The 23,321-nt window shown below is 32.8% G+C and overlaps 5 protein-coding genes across 8 annotated transcripts; 2 read left to right on the top strand and 3 right to left on the bottom strand.

The window, feature by feature from the left end:
* Positions 1-188: 188 nt before the first annotated feature.
* On the bottom strand, positions 189-1,681 carry PSB28 (photosystem II reaction center PSB28 protein). The gene is made up of 2 exons (XM_012229827.4): positions 1,509-1,681; positions 189-871 (listed from the first exon to the last, which is right to left on the bottom strand). The coding sequence occupies exons 1-2, from the start codon at positions 1,579-1,581 to the stop codon at positions 405-407; spliced, it is 540 nt and encodes a 179-aa protein (XP_012085217.2). The 5' UTR covers positions 1,582-1,681; the 3' UTR covers positions 189-404.
* A 1,891-nt stretch (positions 1,682-3,572) lies between these two features.
* LOC105644472 (bifunctional TH2 protein, mitochondrial) lies at positions 3,573-7,657 on the top strand. 2 transcript variants are annotated; one of them, XM_012229830.4, is made up of 7 exons: positions 3,573-4,098; positions 4,200-4,308; positions 4,845-5,135; positions 5,261-5,675; positions 5,785-6,051; positions 6,753-7,106; positions 7,400-7,657. In XM_012229830.4, exons 1-7 carry the CDS (start codon positions 3,911-3,913, stop codon positions 7,414-7,416), a joined length of 1,641 nt encoding a protein of 546 aa, XP_012085220.1. In that variant the 5' UTR covers positions 3,573-3,910; the 3' UTR covers positions 7,417-7,657. The 2 variants fall into 2 exon arrangements, with proteins under 2 accessions (XP_012085220.1, XP_012085219.1); XM_012229829.4 differs by having other exon boundaries at positions 6,753-7,657.
* Positions 7,658-8,006: 349 nt separating this feature from the next.
* LOC149497348 (uncharacterized) lies at positions 8,007-9,394 on the bottom strand. Its single transcript, XM_089718853.1, has 4 exons — positions 9,383-9,394; positions 8,753-9,185; positions 8,623-8,642; positions 8,007-8,504 (listed from the first exon to the last, which is right to left on the bottom strand). The coding sequence occupies exons 1-4, from the start codon at positions 9,392-9,394 to the stop codon at positions 8,007-8,009; spliced, it is 963 nt and encodes a 320-aa protein (XP_089574979.1).
* A 3,889-nt stretch (positions 9,395-13,283) lies between these two features.
* Positions 13,284-20,326, top strand: LOC105644470 (Leucine-rich repeat transmembrane protein kinase family protein). 2 transcript variants are annotated; one of them, XR_002285602.3, is made up of 3 exons: positions 13,284-15,933; positions 18,404-18,483; positions 20,165-20,326. XR_002285602.3 is itself a non-coding variant. In XM_012229828.4 (2 exons), the coding sequence occupies exons 1-2, from the start codon at positions 13,284-13,286 to the stop codon at positions 16,563-16,565; spliced, it is 3,057 nt and encodes a 1,018-aa protein (XP_012085218.1). In that variant the 3' UTR covers positions 16,566-16,656. The 2 variants fall into 2 exon arrangements, 1 of the variants encoding a protein (XP_012085218.1); XM_012229828.4 differs by lacking the exons at positions 18,404-18,483; positions 20,165-20,326 and adding an exon at positions 16,159-16,656.
* On the bottom strand, positions 16,876-21,686 carry IAA11 (indole-3-acetic acid inducible 11). Of its 2 annotated transcripts, none has more exons than XM_012229831.4 (5): positions 21,221-21,686; positions 18,588-18,910; positions 17,890-18,025; positions 17,377-17,438; positions 16,876-17,288 (listed from the first exon to the last, which is right to left on the bottom strand). In XM_012229831.4, the coding sequence occupies exons 1-5, from the start codon at positions 21,562-21,564 to the stop codon at positions 17,239-17,241; spliced, it is 915 nt and encodes a 304-aa protein (XP_012085221.1). In that variant the 5' UTR covers positions 21,565-21,686; the 3' UTR covers positions 16,876-17,238. The 2 variants fall into 2 exon arrangements, with proteins under 2 accessions (XP_012085221.1, XP_012085222.1); XM_012229832.4 differs by having other exon boundaries at positions 18,588-18,907; positions 21,221-21,684.
* Positions 21,687-23,321: the final 1,635 nt, after the last annotated feature.

Below are 23,321 nucleotides of genomic sequence, written 5' to 3'. Positions count from 1 at the left end.
CAATGAATAGAACAAAATGCTACCATTTACATATATGAGAATCGATACAATCAATAACAAGGAAAAATGTTCAACGTGTCCTTACTTGAGTAGCTAAATGTGAAGTGCAGCAGCTGGCAAGCTAGTTCATATTGACCAACTAAAATCTTTCTTAAAAATAAGACTACACATAATGCAGGAAAAAAAAATTGCAGGACATGAGCCATCTTGCTTGTACGTTTATATAATGGAAGAGTTAAAATTGTACATCACTAAGAACTGCAAAAATTTGTTAAAGAGAGGAGGAATATGGTGGTTACAACCATCCTGTGTGCACATTAATGGAGATGTTGAGGTTTTCCTTTACTAAAAAAGACAAAGCCAATAAGGTGAAAGCTGCAAAATCGAAAGAGACATACATTGCCTTATTTTTTGATGAACTGTAAGCCATTTGCATTAGCATATCGCTCCATGAATCTCATGAATCTGTCCCACTCACGAGGAGTACGCATGACGTATTTTGCCTCAATTAGAGCTGGCTTTCCATTTACAAATTTAGCATTAACATCAACTGATTGGAGAACTCCTTCCTCATCAATCATGTAAAAACCAGTTATATCACCAAGTTCACCAGAAGAGTCAAAAACAGAAGGCTGGTCAAAGGTGAAAATGGCCATACCATTTGTACCATCTCTTGACTTGGTTAGCCTTACATCTGGTATCGTTTGTTCATCAGTTCCTTGGACAAATTGGATTGTTGGTTTGACCATCATTGTTATAAATCTCGATGCTTTATTATGCCTAATTGAAGCCAAACGAGAATGGGGCAGGCAGAAAGACTGGCCATTGAATGAGGATCGGACACCACAATGGACAGGCGAAGACACTGAGCCTACAAAACAATACAGGCATTGTATTTCAGTTACCAGCCATTATAAAAACTAGTCTATCAAATCATTTAGTGAGTGGCTAAATTCTTGTTCTCTTATTTTCACAAAAATTTAGCTTACACGTAATTGATATTAACATGAAAAAGAAGTAAACTATTTCTTTAAGGCTTGAAATCCGAAATGCTTCCATAGCCTAATAATAGTGATTCTTGAACACTACATTTTTCCATGTTGCTTAATAGATGAAAGATGCCAAGAACTTCCATTTCTCATGTTATAATAAGGGGTACGATACAGTCATTTTTCTAAAATTCCCAACTGTCTCACTTTCTGCACCAATCCAAAGATCAAATAATTTCGCATAAAATAAGTTCATTACTCTTTTATAAACATCAGGGTAATCAACTAATCAAATTAATCTAAAGAAAGAAGGAAACTTTATGTAATTGATGAACTCCAAAAAGTTAAATAAAAGGATTAGCTTATAATCAAAAGAATTCCAAAAAAAGAAAAAAAAAAAAAAGAAAAGAGAAGAAATTCATGAACCTATATGTAATTAACAACAAATTTACTCCTGAGCACAGTTCTAATGCCAATAAAAGAATTTAAATAGTACCCAGTTGGTGAAAGTAGAAGTACCTAGGAAAGAGCGTGGTTGGTGCAAATAATGTGAGACCGGAGAGGCCAATGCAAGAGATTGCAGAGCTGCCATTGAGTGAAGATATGGAAGAGAAAGAGAGAAAAATGAAAGAAGAGGGACTTGCTTATAAAAGAGAATTTGGTGTGGCTTTGGGACAAGATGGTGTGTAAAAACGACAGCCATTCACTTAAACAGGGACATTCTTAGCATCATCACAAGGATTGGTAGCAAAACGATGTAGTGATAGATATCAGACTTAGGTTGTCATGCAGAGCTGGAATATCTAACAACTGACACGTGGCGTTCCATGTTGTTTTGGGCCAAAATTAATGGGCCTTAATTCTTCAGATATTTCAATTTGAATATTGGATTCGCAATTAATTGGGCCTTTCAGGGCTGATTGGTCGCCGAGAAAAGGCAAGAAAACAACGGAATTACCAGGATTGTAAACGAAGCCGTAGAGGAACAAAAAATCCTTATTGAGGGTCAAAGTTGCAATCTTTTCCACGAAAGCGTCGACAATCATGCACCCTCTTGTACCAAATCATACACCACCTAACTTGGAACAACTCTTTTTTTTGTTTTTTTTTTTCGTCTCATGTCTCGTTGACAATAAATAAACAAATGTTATTGAAAAATTAAATTATTTCATTTTATCATAATGCATTGAACATCCTGAGATTTTCATTGTACATTTAATTTGGAAAGGAAAGAAATTAGTACCATTGTTACTCAAAATTGAGAAAAAGAAAATATAACATTAATGATATTCACGTTCTAGCATTATTGATTAAGTGGTGCAATGAATATATTTGGTTGTTTGATTTATATTTTTAATTTATTAGTTTTAATTTAACGTGTATAATGTAAATATATTGAAAATATACAAAAATAATACGTAGCATTTTAAAAAAATATATTTTTTTTGTTAAATATGGATTTTTCATTATGGAAAAAGAAATGGAAAAAAAGAGAAAAGAGCATTAGAATAAGTCGTTTAATATAAAGAAAATGTTGTATGTGAAATTGACCAAGTGTAAGCCAATTAGGGTTTGAATGATAATATAGAGGGGACCAAAATGTGTAATAAATACATAAACAAATAAAATGTGACATTAGGTGCTTTTTTTTTTTTTTTAATTTTGACATTGTCAAAAATAATATTTGTGGAAAATGAAAATGATAATTAAAGTAAATAACAAATATTCAAAGGATTAAAAAAGCTAAATAAGTCTATATTGTGCCATATGGATGTTGATCGTACGGAATACACAAATTAATGTTCAATTTCTCATTTTTAATTCACACATATATTTCTTTTAATATTAGGAAAGAGAATTGGAATTGAGATGTTTATTAAAGTTTTATATAATTTTATTTTTTAAATTAACTCCTTAATTATTCTAATTTATGTAATATCTATATTTGCAAATATATATCACTAATCTCTTACACTCCATTTGTTTTGAAAACTATTTTTTTTTATTTTTCTCATTTTTTAATGTTTATGTAAAAAAAAAATAAATCAATGAAAAATATTTTTTTTATGAATGAAAACTAAATATTTTTTAAAAAATAATAATTTATATTTTCAAAAGATAAAATTATTTTATAACTTTGAGTAAATAGAAAGAGATTCTTTAATAAAAAAGAATTTAGTTCAGATGTATGATATTTATTCAAAAGTTTTCATAACTTAATCATGTACGATGCACTTATTAAATAATTTATAATGAACTAAAATTGATTATCATTTACTCTGATTGCATCTACGGTTTTTTGAATAATGTAATATTTTACGACAAATAAATTTTTATTAGATTACTAATCATTAGTACTCACTATAAATTATTTTTTATCCATTTTTTTTCAGATACAACAATAAATTAATTAAAAAAATAAGTTTTTGCAAATATGAATATTCTTTGAGTCTACAAGTTAAAAATGTTAATGTTTTCAAATAATTTTTTAATATTGTAAACAAATAATAGAAAATAAATTCTTTGAATTAATATATCTTCTCCGCCAACCCGTGACAATAAGTACAAAGATTTGACTTTGGCAGTTTGAGTTACGAGTTACGACACTCCTCTTTATTTCCAAAAGCCGAGTGACGGACTCAGTCTTCCAATTCCGATCCCACCATGACCCACGTCCTGACCGCCGGCCCACCTTTTCTGTTTTACATTAAATTCTCAATTTTCCTGCAAACTTGGACTTTTTTTATGTATATACGCTTTCTCTAAAACCAAAACGTAAGCAGCAATCCATTCACCAACTCTGTTTTCAAAAATTTTCTTCGTTTCTGGTATTCAGTCCAAATCTTCAAGCGCTAGCTATCCATCCCTTACTTTAAACCAATCTGAAGAAATCACTGAAAGAAGACGTCTTTTGACCAAAGATGCCTGAGATGGGAGCACTGGATGAAGGAGGAATAGCCAGGCGGTTTTGGATCAAGTCGAAAAAATACTTATTCTTTGCTATGTACAGTCCTTACTTTGCTAGCTTGGCCTCTGGTAATTTGGACTCTTGCTCTTTTCTCCGTTGTATTTCTCAAGATGTCCATTTTCTCAAAGCATTCGCTCAAGCGTAAGCATTCGCTTAATTTTAAATATTGTTTTTATCAATTTTTGTTAATTAGATGAATGTAATTTAATGACTAAATTGTTATTTACTTCCATAATTTTCAGATATGAATTGGCTGAAGAATGTGCAGACGATGAGGAAGACAAGAGCGCGATTCGCAAGTTAAGAAAACGCGTCAAAAACAAGCTTAAGAACTACGACGCTATTGTCCATGTATGCTTCCTAATATCAATTCCCACTTTTTCTTTTTCTTTGTTTTTTCTTCAAATTATGAACTTTCTTGAGCATGAGAGAGTCCTGAATATACTGATGTTGATCTTTGACTCTTGCTTGCTCCACTAAATCTAACACTGTCAAAATGGGTTATTGAATTTGTGGGGTTTCTAATTTGAATCGAATTTTCAAAACTACCCGTCAATTTTGTTACGAATGAACTTTTGATTCTGAATTTGTCCAAACATTGGCAGAGGTCCAGAGGAGATTTGACGTCTCAATAATTATGCTCTTCAGTTTATTCGCACCATAAAAATGCAGTCTTGGCATTTTTCTATGATCTATCATCTTGATTTTCTTTGTTTATATTTGAGTGATTGGCAAGTGATACCCTATTGTATACATTTATTTAATAAAAATGTGTTTATGGATTTAGGCTGTTCATGTCTGTGTCCAATGCTAGTGGTTACAGGGAAATGGATAAAAACTGAACTGTATTCGTATTTGCATTATATACTCAAGCAAATTATGTACAGGAATGGGGCTTTGAACCTCCAGCGGATAGGACTTCTCTCCTTGCCACCCAAAAGTATATAGATTTTTTGCTGGCAACAGCCTCAGGAAAAGTTGAAGGAGAAAAATTTCCTGGTAAAATTGCAACTCCTTTTGAGAGGATAAAACTTGCTGCTTACACTCTTGGTGCTATGGCGCCTAGCATGTTGCTGCATGCCTCTATAACTAAAGAGATACAGCAAATTCTTGATCCTGATGATAGCAGTCACATTTACAAGAAGTGGATTGACTACTATTACTCTGAAGGCTTTGAGGTTTGTTAGATTACTGTGCATTTTACTTTCTAACTTGGCTTTTTCTCTGCAAGAACTACGAAGAATGCTTAGCTTATTGATTAAGAATTTCCTTGCCACTTAACCCGTTTATTTGCTGATTTCAGGCTGCAGCTCTGCAACTAGAAGACATGCTGGATAAACTTAGCATCTGTTTGACAAGCGAAGAACTTGATGTCTTAGAAAGACTATACCTTCAGGCTATGAAACTTAAAGTGGATTTTTTCGCTACGCAACAAATTGTCCAGAAAACATTAGTGCCTTTGTCTAGGTTGCAAGGCCCTGATGATTTCCACCTTACTGTATTTTGTGATTTTGACATGACATGTATTGCTGTTGATTCCTCTGCTGTTTTAGCTGAGATTGCAATTATAAGAGCACCAAAGATTGATCTCAATGGATCTGAAACCCAACTCACTCATATGCCATCAGCTGATTTGAGGAGCACATGGAGTGTTCTTTCGGCCCAGTATGTGGAAGAGCATGATCAATGCATAGAAAGCATCATTCCTGCCGAACCAGGTTTACTAACCCTTTTCAGTTGAATCTTTTAGTTTTATGCCTTCTAGCTTTAAGATGGTACAGCCATTACTGAGATAACATGTCTATGGAATGTTTCCTTCTGTTGCAGCGGAAAAATTTAATTACGAAGGTCTAAGCAAAGCTCTTGAACAACTAGCGGATTTTGAGAAAAGGGCAAATTCAAGAGTGATTCAGTCAGGAGTACTGAAGGGTTTAAATCTAGAGGATATAAAGCGGGCTGGTCAACAACTCATCTTTCAAGATGGTTGTAGAGGGTTTTTCCAAAAGATTGTTAGAAATGAAAATGTAAAAGCTGATGTCCATATCCTTTCATACTGTTGGTGCGGTGATCTCATTAGATCAGCTTTCTCATCAGGTACTCCTTGTTAGATTATAATATATTATTCTTTTCCATTTCACTTATACTTGATCATTGTCAGTGTGTTTATGACTGCATTGCACCATCGTAGTGTGCTCATAAGTTCATGCATTAGCTGTACAAGTTAATAGTGACAAAATGCAAATTCAAGTGAATTGACAGAATAACCATCAACGCAAGTCTTAGACATCATGAAAGGGATAGGGATTCTCTTTTTTTTTTTTTTTTTTTTTTTTTTTTTTTTTTTTTTTTTTTCAGAAGTTTAATTTTACTGATCTAGCCGAATAGCACTCCTCAGCTAGTTAGTGAATGTCATATTTTTGCTATGGCAGCTTCCCTTCCTTGACCATAGTTGATTGAGGTTTACATCACTGTTGGATTAGAGGCACTTCAAAGTTGAAAATAAAATATAGCAGCGTTTGCCATTTGTAATCAAATTGTAGACTGATGTTTCTGGTTCAAAGGCTGCATATAAACCTACCAGCGCAGTTTGGCATAGATAAACACTATAGTTTTGAATGTTTAGATCTTCTTGGTTTTAAAAGATGAATTATTTGGTGTTTAATCAGTTAATAATATTTGTATACATTAGAAATGCTGCTGGTGCAAGAGTTTGTTTCCTTTTCTTTCTCCATCTTTGTTCTTTAAGTTGAAAATATTTTTTCGACAATAATCTTGAGTTTGTTTCCTATGAACAGAAGATCTAAATGTTCTGCAAGTACATTCAAATGAATTGGCTTATGAAAAAGATATTTCAACTGGAGAAATTGTTAGGTCAGTGGAGTGCCCAATGGAAAAGCTTCAAACTTTAAACAACATCTTGAATGACCGGAATACTGATAGCCAACAGTTGACTGTCTATATTGGAGGATCAGTCGGTGACCTGCTTTGCTTGCTTAAAGCAGATATCGGTATTGTGATTGGTTCAAGTCCAAGCCTAAGGAGACTGGGTGATCATTTTGGCATCTCTTTTGTTCCATTATTTTCTGGTATGGTAAAGAAGCAGAAGGAACTTGTTGATGGTGTCTCTCCTAACTGGAAGGGGCTGCCAGGTATTCTGTATACAGTCTCTAGTTGGGCAGAGATACATGCATGCATTCTGGGGTCATAATTTATGATCTATTTCTTAATATCTTGTTAGAATAAACATAAACTGCATATAAGTATATATATAGAGTATAGACAGTGGCTAACTTTTATCGTAAGGCCACAGGCGAAACCCTTATTCTTTTTCACTTTAGGGACTGCCATAAAGAAATACAGGTATACTGTAGTTAGCATCACAAGAGTCAAGTTACATACAAGAAGCCCACTCATTCATTGTTCTTCTGCAATTTTCTTGAAGCTGCTGCTTGCCTTTGAACGTAAGTTCTTCGAGCATGGATATTTCACGGTTATCATTTACTGGTAGGGACGAGAAAGAGGTGGAGTTATCATAAATTAAGGTCTGTAATTGTATGGTTTGTTTTGATGTTTGGTTTATTTATTTGATTCTTTTTCGCATTTTCTTGCACATCGATTGTATTATGATCTAAAACAATTGGAAACATGTATTAACCGTTGTCATTTTATTGATGGGTTGCCATTTGTATCTCTCTTCCAATTCCTTATTGCCTTCAATATATATATATATATATATATATATGTTTAGTTTTTCTAACATTCAAAAAGGAAGCAGTAAAATATTGAAAATCTAGAAGTTGATGATTCCACATTGTCTTGCTCACTGGACGTATTTTTCTTTAAGGTAAGCGACATTAGGTAGGAAAAGCGACAAGTTGAAAACAGAGGCTTTTTTCTTTTCAAATCTCGATCTGCTACCAACCATCTATTAAAAGAAGAAACCAATTTTACAAAAACAATTAACAAACTGAGAAAATTTATGCCGGCTAAAACAATTTATGCCGACTAAATAGATTTGAGTATCAGAAGGAGAATTAAGCAAGCAACGACTAAGATAAAGCTACCATCTTTTTCTTTATGCTTCTTCTCCGCTTCCCCTTACTATTATTACATAAAGATTTAACCTCATTTGTGTAGGCATCAATTAGACCAAACCCAGAACAGATTACACTCTTTAATTCAAACCAATCTGAAGCATTACCGTATCCTTCATCTGTGTTCAAATGAGAAAGCTTTTGTTCAGTTCCAAGAGATTGAGCTCCAATCTTGGCATTTAGAACCCTAATTGCTGATCCAACACAAAATGTTATTCCCATTACTTCGAAGTAACTAACTAGCCCTCTGTCAATCCCACATAGTAATTGATATCGTAGATTCGAATACAATCCAGCATTGATCCCAGCACCAATTGCATTGGCACCCATATCACTCATATTTGAAATTATCAATTCTCTGTTCTCCTTATCTTTAGAAGAAGAAATTAGTAATGTTGACAAACCAATTTGAGCTGTTCTTGCAGCAGCACCAAGAGTGAACAAATTAATAGCCTTATAAAAATAAGAAATTGCTCTTCTTTGCGAATTAAACTCCTTAAGCCAATAACTCTTTTCAAAAACATTGTTAGGCAATTTTATGAGATTATGTAGCCGTTGAAATCCAAATCACCTCCCCAACGATAACAGGAGCTAAAGACCAAACGACAAAAAGCATTACATGCAACAATAGTGGCTGCATTTATAATAACCAAATTCCATTCTTTTTCAAATTCTCAATCCCTTTTTGCTTTGTGTCTGACCAAAGAGAAAACCCAAGTGAGTTAAAAGCTTCCAGAAACAGTTTATAAGGCAAAATGGGTCTGCTATCATTTTTCCACTAAGATCCCTAGATAAATCCTCTGGTAAGGTCCTGCATAAAACCCTAGCCATGCTAGGCCTTGCATTGAACCAAAGAAACCTTGTAAATTGAGCGGAACTTGACATTCCCATTGTATAAGCCAGTTTAAGCCCCAAAGGCAAGTCCTTTATTGGTTTCATCCACTCACTAGAACCAGCATCAACACACTCTTTATCGAAAATCTCCGGTGGCAAACCTTTTAAGCTAAAAATCACAAACGGGTCATCATTGCCACCGTGGCCACCATCATCATCTGGGTCAATAATATTCCAATTATACTCATCATCATCATCACTTCCACCGCCACCACGGCCGCCAGTTCCGCTGATTCGTCTCTTACCGCCCCCATCACCACCAGAATGCAGTTAAAGGTTCAAATTTTATTGCATGATCATGTGATAGGTCAAGTGGGGCCTGCTCAAGAGTCAACATCCCGTGTCCAAAAGTACCATGTTTACCTCTCATTGAAGCAGTAATGACGGATGAGAGCGCAAGAGGTATCGTTAATGTTGAAGAACGTCGTTTAAAATACATGACCAGCCATTTATTGGTAGCCTCGTGATAGTCGAACGACGGGTCGCCTTATCAACGAACTAGAATACAATAGGAAGGATTCGCGCAACAGAGAAAAGTGTTCAGGATTCTTAGAAGGCCAATTAAAGAGCGCCACGTCTATCCCTAATAAAATGGACTTAGGCCCATTTGGTTGATGTTAGTTTGGGCTTCAAAGTAAAACCTAAAATAAAGATGTGGTGGTGATATGGACTAAAAGAGATTCCATTAGTTAGCCCAGTTTACTTTTGTTTTTCTTTTTTTAAAACAATTTGCCGTTTATTTGGGGTTTTTTTGACAAATATAATGCTCTTCAAAAAAAATTATTTTTCAATCTACTATCAAACCAAAACTATTTATTGATATAATATTTATCCTGTCATGGAGAGAGGGTATTACACTGAAATCAATAACTCAATTGGTGGTTTCAGGACAATATAAAAAGTAACTCACACTTATAAACAGTTAGCAAAAAGTAATTATATATATATAAAAAAAAATTTTATTCCCTCCGTTCCATTTTATTTACTTGTTATTTCTTTTTTGGATGTTTCAAAATATTTGCAAGGTTTCTAAATTTATATATGTAAATAATTATTTTCTCTATAATAACATTTATGATTGTTCGTTAAATGAAGCACTTTTATTAACATCTTAATGAGTTAAGGGTGAAAAAAAGGCAAAATAACTTTTATTGGCTAAATTTTTAATATGCTTATTTTGTCAAACCATGCAAACAAAATGGGACGGATAGAGTATTTTATATTTAGACCATCAATTCAACCAGTGGTTTCAATAATAAATAAAAATTTCAAATTGTCGCTTGTCAAATTGCCACTAAAACACACAATCCATTCGGTGGTCTTAGTGTAATAATAAGACGTGACCATTAATCAGCAATAAGTACACAGAAAAATAGTATTTTGTTAAGAGTCTACCAGGTTAACTAATAGTTTCAATAAAAAAATATTTATTTACTCAAAATATTTTTTCATCAAAACCCATATTTTTACACAAAAATCTACTTTTTGTTAACTAGTAGTCACATCCCATAGTTACGCTAATCACTTAATGATCGTGTGTTTTAGTGATAATGCAATTTGTCTTAACTTAAAATTTTTAGTGACTATGTTAATTAATAAGATTACTATTTCAATCTTTTTTAATATGTTAGCTAAGAATAGTCTAATTTTAATTATGAAACTATATTAGAGAAATATTAATTATTTATCATATCAACAATTTGAATGAACTAGTCTCCAAAATTAAAATAATATTAATATACTAATTAGAACAAAATTAAAGTACAATAATGAAATAATATAATTAACTAACAAGTGATTAAATTAATATAAATAAACAACATCCTAAGACAAACTTTATTTAAAAAAAAAAAGTCCAATAGTGTAAGAAATTCTAAATTGAAATCTAAAAATTAAGTAATTTATAGAAAATGAAATTAAAATCCTAATTAAGTAATAAGTAAAGGGAAGTGAGCAATTAATATATATAAAAGAATAGAAATATGGGCAAAAAAACATATGCATGTGAGACACGTGCAATCATCTTATAAGAGCACCTATTTTACCCATCTTTGTATGACCATTTTTGCCCTTTGGCATAAAACTTCATGTGGGCCATGTCATTCCCTTTCACTCCCACCATCCCCTAAAAATGGTTTTTAATAAAATAAAGTATTTTATTTATTTTCTCTCTCTAATAATAGTATGAAAAGATGAGGAAGGAGGAGCTAGGATGCACTTTTCCTATGAAGTTGCTCTCTCTCTCTCTCACATGGCCTCCATCATCTCCTGCTTTTTATTAGGCAGAAAAATAAGCACTAATTCTACTATTTTACTTATAAAAAATAATTAGTGATTTCACATGTGTGCATGTGAAATTGGACATCATATTCCTTATCTATGTTATTGTTTTTCCCTTTCTTTAAGAAAACAAAAAAATATATCCCAACTAGGAATTGATTATGTGCATGACTTCCCTTCTATTTCCTTTTCTTTTTTCTTTTTATTTTTTTATTTTTTAGTTTTGAAGAAGGAGATCGGAACATGGATTTATTATCAAGTCGTATATGCACTTGCCATTAGACTATGTATTGTCACTCCCAAATGTCATATTTGCCTACAATATTAATTTGTGCATGTCTTGTTTATCTATTTTTTTGACAAATTTTGTAAATTAAAAAAAGGGGTTTTTGGATTTTGGAAGCATGACTTTTTTTTCACACCAAAGGGTATTTCTTTATGGATTAAACAATGCACATAGAAAATTTTAAGAAAGAGTGTTTATAAAAGAATCAAATTACTTATTTAGGAAAATAAATTATTTTTTACTTCTAATAAGTTTAAGCTTCTAAATTAAGTGATATGTTGAACTCTAATTGGATATATTGATTTCAATGTTAATAAGTTTTTTCCTGAATTCTAAATGGTCAATGCTCTTAAGGAGCGCCCCAAACACAAAAATTGGTGTTGCCCACATCAAATATAGATCAAAAAATTCCAAACAAAAGGATAAGAAATCAAAAGAACATGGTGATTTTGCCTTGTTTGTCTGTTAGGGTTACCATAGAACATGGAAAGATTCCATCTTACTCAATGATCATAACGAAAAATAACTAACCTACTCTCAAAAGTTTTATTTTAATTTAATCCCCACTTAATTAATTAATTAATTAATCAAATATTAATGGTGCTGAACTGTGTTTGTCTTAAAAAAAATATTAATTATGACAGAGTACTTCCTCCATACTTCCTCTACTCTAGTAAATCATATGAGCTTTATTGGAAATCATCACATGCACATCAATACCATGATTTCCAAATTCTTGTCATAACTCATAAACCCACAGAAAAAAAAAAAAAATAATAATTACTATAAAAGAAAAGAAAATTCTTGTCATACTTAGAAGTTACTCTTCAACAATTAATCCCAAAATTAATCATTTTGAGCATAAATGTAACTTAGGGTTCCAGCTCAACTAAAGTATTAGTACTTGAAAAACAGCTTTTTTAACAATAATTTACTAGCAGCTTTTGAAAGGTTGCACAGACCAGTAGATCTTGAAAAATATTAACTTAATTACCAACTATGTATAGAAAGATCTCAAGTATAAATTCAAATACACCAATGTAACTCATTCATGTCAGTAGATAGATCAATCAAGTATCAGTTCACTTCTAGTTCTAAAAGTTTAACTATGAAAATTCACATCCACTATTTTACTTGGTAACTAAAGATAAAAATGGGTAAGAAAGAAGAAAAAGGAATTAGTATCTCTAAGTATATATATATATATATATATATGGGTTTGCACCACGTGTTGTTCCCACCCGCTTACGTAGACGGTACTAATCTACGCTTAGACCGGGGATGACATTCAGGTAAAACCCCCTCGAAGACTCGAAATGATGAGGAGTTTTCTTAAACAAATAGAAATGTGAACATAAGGAACCCTTTATTTAGAAATCAGTAAAATAAGAGCTTACTTCAATAATTCAAGTTGACAATTACTCTAACAGAAGAAGTAGAAGAAATGCGTTAAGTAGTAAGAAACACATTCCCCATCCATGTTTAATGTCGGAGAGACTTCCAATGAGTCCAAAAACTTCCTCTTCATTACTTGTTGATTAATAGCTGTTGCAGAATCCAAGACCTCACGAGCTCTCCAATAATTAAACTAATCACGCATTAAGTTTCTTTATTATTTATATACCTACTCTTACTCATTAACCACTCTTTCTTTCCAATTCTCCCCATATACTTTTGTCACACACCCTTTAGTTTTCTTTCTCTTTCTCTGTCTCTTTACACTAGAAATTGAGTGAAAATGGAAGAGAAGTAAAAAACTTACTCGAATATCGATGAGGAAAGGCAATATGGAGTTGAAAATCTTGATTTTCTTCTTCTGTTGTTGCTGCATTGGCTCTTGTTCACTTCTTTCTGCTGCTGCTTTGAAAGATGAAGTGTCGGTTCTTCTATCGATAAAATCTAGTCTTTTAGATCCTTTAAAGAAGCTTCATGATTGGAAATTGACTAATGGTACTTCTCATTGCAACTGGACTGGAGTTCGGTGCAATTCTCATGGTGTTGTTGAAAGGCTTGATCTATCTAACATGAATCTTAGTGGCAGTATATCAGATTCTATCCAACAACTACAAAGCCTTACTTCTCTCAACTTATGTTGCAATGAGTTCTCTTCATCGCTGACAAAAGCAATCTCTAATCTTACTTCACTAAAAAGCATTGATGTGAGTCAAAATTTTTTTACTGGTAACTTTCCAGTTGGTCTTGGAAGAATTGCAGGTTTGATTTTGCTAAATGGTTCAAGCAACAATTTCTCAGGATTTATTCCTGAGGATATTGGAAATGCGAGTTTACTTGAAATGCTTGATCTTAGAGGAAGTTTCTTTGAGGGTTCTATTCCAAAATCTTTCAAGAATTTGCAAAAGCTGAAGTTTCTTGGCCTTTCTGGAAACAATCTCACCGGCAAAATACCTGCAGAGTTAGGGCAGCTTTCTTCACTAGAAAGGATAATAATTGGGTACAACGAGTTCGAAGGTGGGATTCCAAAAGAGTTTGGAAACCTTACCAATCTGAAGTATCTGGATTTGGCAGTTGGGAATCTTGGTGGTGAGATTCCTGCTGAATTAGGGAGGATTAAGGTACTTGAGACAGTTTTCTTGTATCAGAACAACTTTGAAGGCAAGATTCCTGATTCAATTGGCAATATGACTTCTCTGCAACTGCTAGATCTTTCTGATAACATTTTATCAGGAGAAATTCCAGCTGAGATTTCTGAATTGAAAAATTTGCAGCTCTTGAATCTCATGTGCAACCATTTATCAGGTCTAGTACCAGCTGGACTTGGGGGTTTGACTCAATTACAGATTCTTGAGCTGTGGAACAATTCACTATCAGGTCCATTGCCCAGTGATCTCGGTAAGAATTCTGCATTACAGTGGCTGGATATATCGTCTAATTCATTTTCCGGTGAGATTCCAGCCGGCTTGTGCAATGGTGGCAATCTCACCAAGCTTATTCTGTTCAACAATGCATTCTCAGGTCAAATTCCTTTAACCTTGTCGACTTGTTTTTCCCTTGTTCGTGTTCGTATGCAGAATAATTTTATTTCCGGGACAATTCCAATAGGGCTAGGAAAACTTGCAAAGCTTCAAAGATTAGAGTTGGCAAATAATAGTCTTATTGGTCAAATCCCAAATGATCTTGCTTATTCTTTATCACTTACTTTTATTGATCTCTCTAGAAACCAACTTAAATCTTCTCTTCCTTCCACAATTCTTTCAATTCCAAATCTGCAAACATTTATGGCCTCAAGTAATAACTTAGAAGGTGGAATACCAGACCAGTTTCAGGATTGTCCTTCACTTTCTGTTCTTGATCTCTTCTCAAACCATTTCTCTGGAACTATTCCAGCTAGCATTGCTTCCTGTCAGAAATTAGTAAAACTGGATCTAAAGAACAATAATTTGAGTGGGGAAATCCCAAAAGCAATTGCAATGATGTCTGCATTGGCAATTCTTGATCTGTCAAACAATTCCTTAACTGGAGGAATACCAGAAAATTTTGGTACCTCACCTGCATTAGAAGTGCTAAATGTTTCATATAACAGACTAGAAGGTCCTCTACCTGCAAATGGTGTTCTAAGAACAATCAATACAGATGATCTTATAGGCAATGCAGGTCTCTGTGGCGGTGTCCTGCCTCCCTGCAACCAGAATTCAATAATTGAATCACAGCAGAAAGGGGTGCGCATAAAGCACATTATTGCAGCGTGGTTAATAGGAATTTTATCACTTTTAGCAGTTGTAATCGGGTTAATTAGCGCTCGATCTCTCTATAAAAGATGGTATTTGAACGGAAGTTGCTTTAAAGAAAGTTTTGAAGGGGGTAAAGGAGATTGGCCTTGGAGATTGATGCAATTCCAGAGGCTTGGTTTCACTAGTTCAGACATTCTAGCTTGTGTGAAGGAATCAAATGTGATTGGCATGGGAGCAACTGGGACAGTTTACAAGGCTGAAATGACACGGTTAAACACAGTTGTAGCAGTAAAAAAGATATGGAGATCAGGAACAGACATTGAAACGGGAAGCAGCAATGACTTTGTTGGAGAAGTCAATCTCCTAGGGAAGCTAAGGCATCGAAACATTGTTCGGTTGTTAGGCTTTCTGCATAATAATATTGACATGATGATAATATATGAGTATATGCACAATGGCAGCCTTGGAGAAGCATTACATGGTAAACAAGCAGGGAGATTGCTGGTAGACTGGGTTTCGCGATATAATATAGCAGTTGGAGTGGCACAAGGACTTGCTTATCTGCATCATGATTGTCACCCTTCGGTTATTCACCGTGACATCAAGCCGAATAACATACTGCTTGATGCAAATCTTGAGGCAAGAATTGCTGATTTTGGATTGGCAAGGATGATGATCAGAAAGAATGAGACAGTTTCAATGGTAGCTGGATCATATGGATATATTGCCCCAGGTAAAGTTTCAAACCATTCTCATAAAGTATGATTTCTCTTTTAGTTGCAGAAACTATATTGAAACTGCTCTTTCTAAATAGTATCATTTGGAGTTGAAAAAAGAAGTTTTCGGGTGTTTAGATATTTGAAAACTTTTAGAATTAGATATGAGAAATTCACTTCAAATACAAACTTCAATAACCTCTGATAAACATTTTATAATATAATGCTTTGTCATTTGGCAGAATATGGATACACCTTGAAGGTGGATGAGAAGATTGACATTTATAGCTATGGAGTAGTTCTACTAGAACTCCTAACCGGAAAGCGACCACTAGATCCAGAGTTTGGAGAATCCATCGACATTGTTGAATGGATTCGAAGAATGATTAGGGATAACAAACCTTTAGAAGAATCACTAGACGACAGTGTAGGTAATTGCAAGCATGTGCAAGAAGAGATGCTACTAGTCCTTAGAATAGCACTTCTTTGCACAGCTAAGCTCCCCAAGGACAGACCATCCATGAGGGATGTGATAACAATGCTATGCGAGGCAAAGCCACGCAGAAAATGCGGCAGCAATAGCAGTGGATATGACAGTAACATAGAGAAGCCAGTCTTTAGCACTTCACCTGTAAATGGCCTTATATAGGGACAAAAAATAAAGTTCCCTCCGGCATTAATTTGTTTAATTCTTGTTTTGTATGTAGTCTTTTGTTAATAAGTATAACCATTCACTGCCATCCCAGTATATGATATTTCATTCTCCAAGCAAATAAAATACTCATTTTTGAATTGCAAGTAAACATACAGCAACCACAAGCAGCAGCAATTCAGATAAACAGTAACAAATATGAGAGGATGTGCCACATTTGAAATACTAGGAATTTGCCCATAAATTCCATATATTTAAGAATACTTCAGCATAAGCAAAGAAAATATTTTGTAAGACCTCGCAAATATAAACTAAGATTCTCAAGGAGAAACTTTCTTAGCATTCATATGCATGAGAAAGCAATTAAGCACTCTGGGATTTACAAGATCGGTAACAGCATTTGCCGATTATGCAAGTATGCATGTGTATATTACACCAAAAAGTAAAGTGGTAGTATCTTTCAAAAAGTGTGGTGAGCATTTTCAAAAGTAAAACAAGAATGAACAAATTGCATGATATGATAATACAGCAACCAAAAAACCAACATGAAGCCTTAGAAAAAAACCATTCATTACTTTTCAAAATGCTTTCATTATTATCTATTTTCTTCTTTGTATATCACTCTTCAAGCCATAACTGTCTTCATCTTACTCAAATTTAATGGGGAAAGTTAGATAGGCCTGCTTCTCTGTCTCCCATTCCTTTGTTGCAACCTTGGAGCTACAGAGTAAGAATTTAGCTTCACATAATTAGTACATGAAATGTGGGTTCAAATGTGAATCAGAATGTTGATTTCATGTTTGTTTACCAAGTCCAGTTGCCTCAGATGTCCTCATGATTCTGAGCCTCTTGACAGAGCCAAGGAACATCCTGAATGCAAAAATCCAAATTGAAAAGGAATAAGAAAATTAATTTGACTATCAATATCAAATCAAACAAATTCACTCAAAAGAAGACAGAAAATGCTGAAGAATTAGTTTATCAAGAAAGTATAAAAGAAAACCTACATGCCTTCTTCCCCTTTTTTATATTTATATTTTGTTGTGTCACAATTCCTTATTCCTCATGTGTGGGTGTGATAATATCTTTATTTTTCATGGGCCCTAGGCCTAAGGATAAAAAACATTTGCTCTACAAGCTAGAATCTATTGACTTGCATAGTGAAGTTTTTTTGGAATCAGATCAAATTATCTAATTGCTATAATTTTTTGCTGGCTGATAAGGCGTTGGCTTTTAGGCTCTGAAATATTTTCAGAATTTTATTATGTACAATGCATTAACATAAATCCATGGATGTATGTGTTGCATGGTTGATACATACCCCCAAGGAACATCACCAACAAGCATCCAATCCCCTTCCTTATCCTCATAAGTGAGCATAAACTCAGATGAACCATCCAGCAATTTTGGGCGTCTTGCAGGATCTGCCATTATATTATGCTCTGTTGCACTTGACCCTAATTACATATAGAATGCCGCCGTTAATATTTACCAATCTACAGTGGTTAGATGTAATAGAAATACATTGAACAGCCTTAGCCACCATTACTGATACAAGCACAGCTAAGCCATTTTAGAATTTTTATCTGGGTAATATTTGTCAACTCTTTAAGGTCCCCTATCCAGACTTATAATATATAGCTGCAATTTCTCAAGAAACTTAAATTTTAGGAATCAGAATATGCAGAAGCTTGTAATGAAAGATTAAACATTTTTCTCACATGCAAAAAGCAATCAGATGGATGGTTCCATTTCCCATCAATATCTATATCAAGAACTATAAAATAAAACATCCAAATTATTACTTGTTAGTCTAACAAGTATTGTTGTTCCAGGTTAATTATCAACAGAAGCATACAAATTCTAGACCGAGGGAGTACAATAACATGAAACTCTTGGAAGAACAAAAACACCAGTAAGTTCCAGCTCACAATACTTTTTAACTCTTAATTCAGTCCTTAAGCGAGTTGTTAACCTGTCATTTGGACAATTGACAAGAAAAGGATAGGAAACACTTACTAATTGCATTGATGGTTGGACTGGGTCGGAGGAACATATCTTCCAAACTTTGGGCTAAGGCCTCATAGCAGCCATGAGAATTCAGATCAACCTTTCTTCCTATAGGTATTCCATCCATATTCACCTTGACAAAGAGTGAAGTCCTAACCTTGGAAGTATTGTTGTTCATATTGCTTCCATTATTAGCCTTCTCCACCACAGTATTCTTGCATTTAGTTTTCCCTATCATTGAGTTAAATTCTTCAGTGGCCAATGACTTTGGCTGGTTAACCATGGTGTTCATTCTATATGCTCTTATTGGAGGCCATCCAACTACTTGACTGCTTCAATATTGAAAAAAATAAAAAAATTAAAAAAATTAAAAAAAAATTTAACATCAGAGATAAGTTAATGAATGCATCTATCAAAAAGAAAAACCTATGTGGGAAAGTCACCAAGAACAAGGATGAGAACAAAATCTTTTCATAAGACATTTATATAAGTGTTAGCTCAACTTTTTAAAAGTTAGTTTAGCTGACAGGGGCTGAAGCAGATAGGTTTATATATAAATATTACTCATAAATCATATTAAGAGGAAAAGACGTAGAGGCTTAATCACACAGCTCCCAACTTTGAAAGTTTCCTCAACTGCTTTGCATTATTTAATCTAGGGGGAACATGAGGTATTTTGGATGATTAAATAGAACACAAGTTACAACATTGCTCAGAGAAGAAAAGTGTTCTGACAGTGAAATCCAAAAGAAGCGTTACCACCTAATACAAAAAAGGTCCAACAAACAATTGTACATCATGACTATAGTCATTAGGATTACCAGCATAAGTGATTGGCTCAAATAAGAGTGTAGCTTGTCCCATGGAAGGGTGGGTATGACCTATGGGTAAGAAACAAGTTCCTTTTTCCTTTTCTTTTTCTTTTTTGGGCAAAAGAACAATAAAGCTAAGCGATCCCGGTTATGAGATAGAACAAGATGTCACATGAACCACGAGTTCAGAAGAAATGCAAAAGAAGCATGAAAATCTTTCATATACACGAGCATGTTTTTGCACTTGTTTATTATACCGACATCAATTACTATCAACATAAAGTGGAACCTTTCTAACTTAATAATTCTCATCACATGGTCTGAGTAACACCCTTTCTCTAAGCTGGTAAATACAATACCTTTCCAAAACCTCAATAATCTTATGCAGAACGAAGAAGCAAACATCGCACTGGAGTTTCTAACAGCTCCACCTCCATCCCTCTCTTTTTCATCGCTTGCAATTATACAATTTCTTAAACTTTCCTTCCTACATGACGAACCTATTAACTCTTGATACAGCAATCCTAACTAGAATTCAAATTTCTGAAGAATTTATTCCTTAATACATATTAATAAATAATATATTATTTTCTCAAATTGGAAAAAAATAAATTAAGAAAAAATACTAAAAGGCAAACATGCAATTTGAATTTCAAAGATGATATTCAAGTTATATAAAGACATTCCTCAAAACCTTGTTTGCAGGTTGGTTTAGTTCAGTTTGGTTTATCCATCTTTTTAGATCTACCTTTGATTTGCAATTTTTGGAAACAGGTTCACTTCTATGCATTTGAGAAGGCTGGATACAATGGGAATGAGTGTGAGGCACTAAAGACTGCTTTAAATTTATAGATCTCTTTTAATGTTGTATTTATATGTATTACACATGATCTAACAGTCTTCATCATGTAAATTGATAATGTTATAGATTTTAAATTGCTTTTTGCTATAAACAATATATATATATATATATATATATATATATATATATATATATATATATATATATATATATATATTCCTAATACACACAATGCATATTAATAATCCAAAGTTTCAAACTTAATTCTTCCAATGCTCTTTCAAGGTTGGATCAATTAGTTGGAGTCTCAAAATGAATTGAATAGAGAACATTTTGAAAAATCTAACAAAAAAAAAAAAAAAAAAAAAAAAAGAAAGCATATCTAAAGCACAACTATTTACTGGTAACACCATAATCATATAGATTTTATTGGCCTAGCTGCCTGGGGGGTGGTTAAGGTTTGGCTGAAGATCCTAGATTTGAACTTGTTGGTTTCGTCGTATACAAAAAGCTGAAAAAAATATTCATCAAGACATGGCTACAAAGTTTATTAAGGTGATCTCTGGTGGGTAAACAAATAGCTTCTGGGAACCTTTAGCCTTTGCTGACCATTTGTTCAAGAACCTCATTAATATCGAAGCTCACAAGTTATTCTCTGTCCTCATTCATTTTAAAATAAAGACTACTTTTTTTAGGAGAAAATATTTCAATTAGGTGCATTTATTAGATCCATTAAATTCAAAATTAGATAATCAACAAAATAACCTAATGTAAGAAACAAACAACCTAATCTTCTAATATAATAAAATTGAAAAGAGGAAACTTGTGAGACAGTATAGTAATGATCTTATTTGTTTTACAACAATTATCTTCAAGTTAAAACACTTGGATCATTATAAGCCTACATGAAGAATATAAAATCATCCTCCAATAAAACAAGACACAAATATTTGAAAACAACCAATCAATTATATATATAATAATATAAATAATATATCCAGATATAATTGAGGCTGAAATGATGATACCTAGAAGCAGCACCATTAGGGGCAGAAACAGAATCAGCACTCCTCTTGGTCCCAGCCGTAGCATTAACTCTACTCAAAGTAGAAGAAGAAGAAGACGTTGAAGAAGAAGAAGACGCAGAAACAACAGAAGGCAAATCCTTAGCCGTTAAAATCCTCGCATACTGATTACCCTTAACTGTATGTTGAGCTTTAAAACCACCAATACACAATCCAAGACCCAGCTCGAGCTCAGACTCATCTGGGCTAGAAGAATCCTCCGATGACATAGCGGTGGCGTTATCCTCCCTGGACACCGTCGACATAGAGCCACTTACACCGCTGCCGCCACCAAAAACACCTTGCATTCAAAAGAATTGAAATTGAAAGAGAGAAAGAAGATAGTTTTGATAGTATTTGAGAAGGAATGGAAATTGGATTAATTGAGTTTGGAGCAGAAGGGGAAGACAAAGTAGTAAATGGGAAAGGTGAGGTTTGGTGCGGTGGACGAAGAGAGAGATTGTGGGTCCTACCTGTCTGGTTTTATGCGTCCTCTTTTCATCAATATTTTCTCCAACTTCTTTCTTTTTGCCTCCTCCTCCTATTTCTCGTCCTGATATTTTCAATTTATCGCCTTACGTTTTAATCATAAAATGATAGTATAAAAAAATTATAATAAACTAATCTTTTCTTAGATATATTTTCACATATTAACACATATTAAATTTATTTAAATATTAAATATAGATTAAAAATATTTTCATTTTTTAATAAAATGAGAATATAATTTTTATGCAAAATACCTCAAAATTAAAGAAGTTTTGATAGCATAATTATATAAAATTATAAAAGAATTATGAAATTAATTAACACTAGTAAACATAACTTAATTATTTTATCATGTTCTATGTTTATTTTTTTCTTTTAGCTTTACTCTCTTTATTGCATAAAAAATAATTAAGAATAACCTTTTCAAATTTTTTGATTTGCTCAAAATAATAAAAGGGCAACTGAAAATTGAATGCAAAACATTATAATTTCTATTAAGATTTGCAAAAGAACAAATATTCAAATTATTATATAATTTCAACATTTAAATTTTGATTAATAAACTTAATAGGTTGTAACCACATGTTGGAGAGAGTAGAGGGCATACCTTTTCCAAAATAAAGCAAACAAACCCTCTTGTTCCTCTTAAATCAACATGTTAAGAAAGAGAAAAAGAGCTTCAACTTGCAAAGATAATCTTTTTATTATGTCTGTCTATTTGTTCATGCTCTTTTTTTTAGCTTTTGTTGATTGGGACAGTTGGATTTTTACTTATTTATTAGTAAGTTAATAATCTTTCTTTGCTTAATTTTCATCATTTTAAATAAAAAATGAAAAAGCACTGCTTTCTTTATTTTTTCTAATTTTTTTTCAATTTACTCTTACTAATTCTTTATAAATATTCATTTTGTTTGCTTGATTTAACAAAACACGTATATTAAAAATTTATCGAACAAAAATTATTTTGCCATTTTTTATCTTTAACTAATTAAGATATTAATAAAACTTATTCATTCAATGAAGGATCATGGAAGGTTATTATTGGAAAATAATTATTTATATGTATAAATTTAGATACTTTGTAAATATTTTGGAGCATACAAAAAATGAATAACAAGCAAATAAAATAGGAGGAAGGGAGTATTATTTTCCTAAAATTTAAATTTTTTATTTATTTTTGTGCAATTTCAAAGTGAAAGGAGCAAGTGTTTGTATTTTCAATACAACATTAATTTTTCTCTAAGAGGTGAGATGAATACTAAAAACCATTTTCTTTTAATCAGAAGTTTGAAATTTGAGATTCAAGTATAAAATTCTTTTAAACATTCTAGAAAAATTTTTTTACTACCTCTGTTTCATAATATTTGTTACATTTAAAATTTCACATCCCTTTAAGAAAATCATTAAATTTTTCTCATCCCTTTAAGAAAATCATTAAATTTTTCTAAATTACAATAAATTATTGAGTAAATTGACTATATTACATTTAATTTAATAGTAAGTCTCTAAAAAACTAAAAATTAAAGTAATAATTATTGATAATATACAAAAAATGAATACGGTAAAAATTATTTAT

This window comes from Jatropha curcas, chromosome 3, assembly GCF_041381405.1.
Source record: "Jatropha curcas cultivar XTBG-Jc1 chromosome 3, XTBG_Jcur_1.0, whole genome shotgun sequence".
NCBI lineage: Eukaryota > Viridiplantae > Streptophyta > Magnoliopsida > Malpighiales > Euphorbiaceae > Jatropha > Jatropha curcas.
The sequence above is the reverse complement of the archived record's forward strand: the minus strand, read 5'-3'. Positions and strand labels throughout refer to the sequence as shown.

Coding starts and splice junctions, on each gene's coding strand:
- PSB28 (XM_012229827.4), bottom strand. CDS start 1,581: ATGGCAGCTCTGCAATCTCTTGCATTGGCCTCTCCGGTCTCACATTAT. Junction 872..1,508: donor CCAACCACGCTCTTTCCTAG/GTACTTCTACTT, acceptor ATTGTTTTGTAG/GCTCAGTGTCTTCGCCTGTC.
- LOC105644472 (XM_012229829.4), top strand. CDS start 3,911: ATGCCTGAGATGGGAGCACTGGATGAAGGAGGAATAGCCAGGCGGTTT. Junction 5,136..5,260: donor ATTACTCTGAAGGCTTTGAG/GTTTGTTAGATT, acceptor TGCTGATTTCAG/GCTGCAGCTCTGCAACTAGA. Junction 5,676..5,784: donor CATCATTCCTGCCGAACCAG/GTTTACTAACCC, acceptor CTTCTGTTGCAG/CGGAAAAATTTAATTACGAA.
- LOC149497348 (XM_089718853.1), bottom strand. Junction 8,643..8,752: donor TCACTTGGGTTTTCTCTTTG/GTCAGACACAAA, acceptor TTTGGTCTTTAG/CTCCTGTTATCGTTGGGGAG. Junction 8,505..8,622: donor CTCCTGTTATCGTTGGGGAG/GTGATTTGGATT, acceptor TATTTTTATAAG/GCTATTAATTTGTTCACTCT.
- LOC105644470 (XM_012229828.4), top strand. CDS start 13,284: ATGAGGAAAGGCAATATGGAGTTGAAAATCTTGATTTTCTTCTTCTGT. Junction 15,934..16,158: donor ATATGGATATATTGCCCCAG/GTAAAGTTTCAA, acceptor GTCATTTGGCAG/AATATGGATACACCTTGAAG.
- IAA11 (XM_012229831.4), bottom strand. CDS start 21,564: ATGCAAGGTGTTTTTGGTGGCGGCAGCGGTGTAAGTGGCTCTATGTCG. Junction 18,911..21,220: donor CCTAATGGTGCTGCTTCTAG/GTATCATCATTT, acceptor TCAATATTGAAG/CAGTCAAGTAGTTGGATGGC. Junction 17,439..17,889: donor GTTGGTGATGTTCCTTGGGG/GTATGTATCAAC, acceptor TTTTGCATTCAG/GATGTTCCTTGGCTCTGTCA.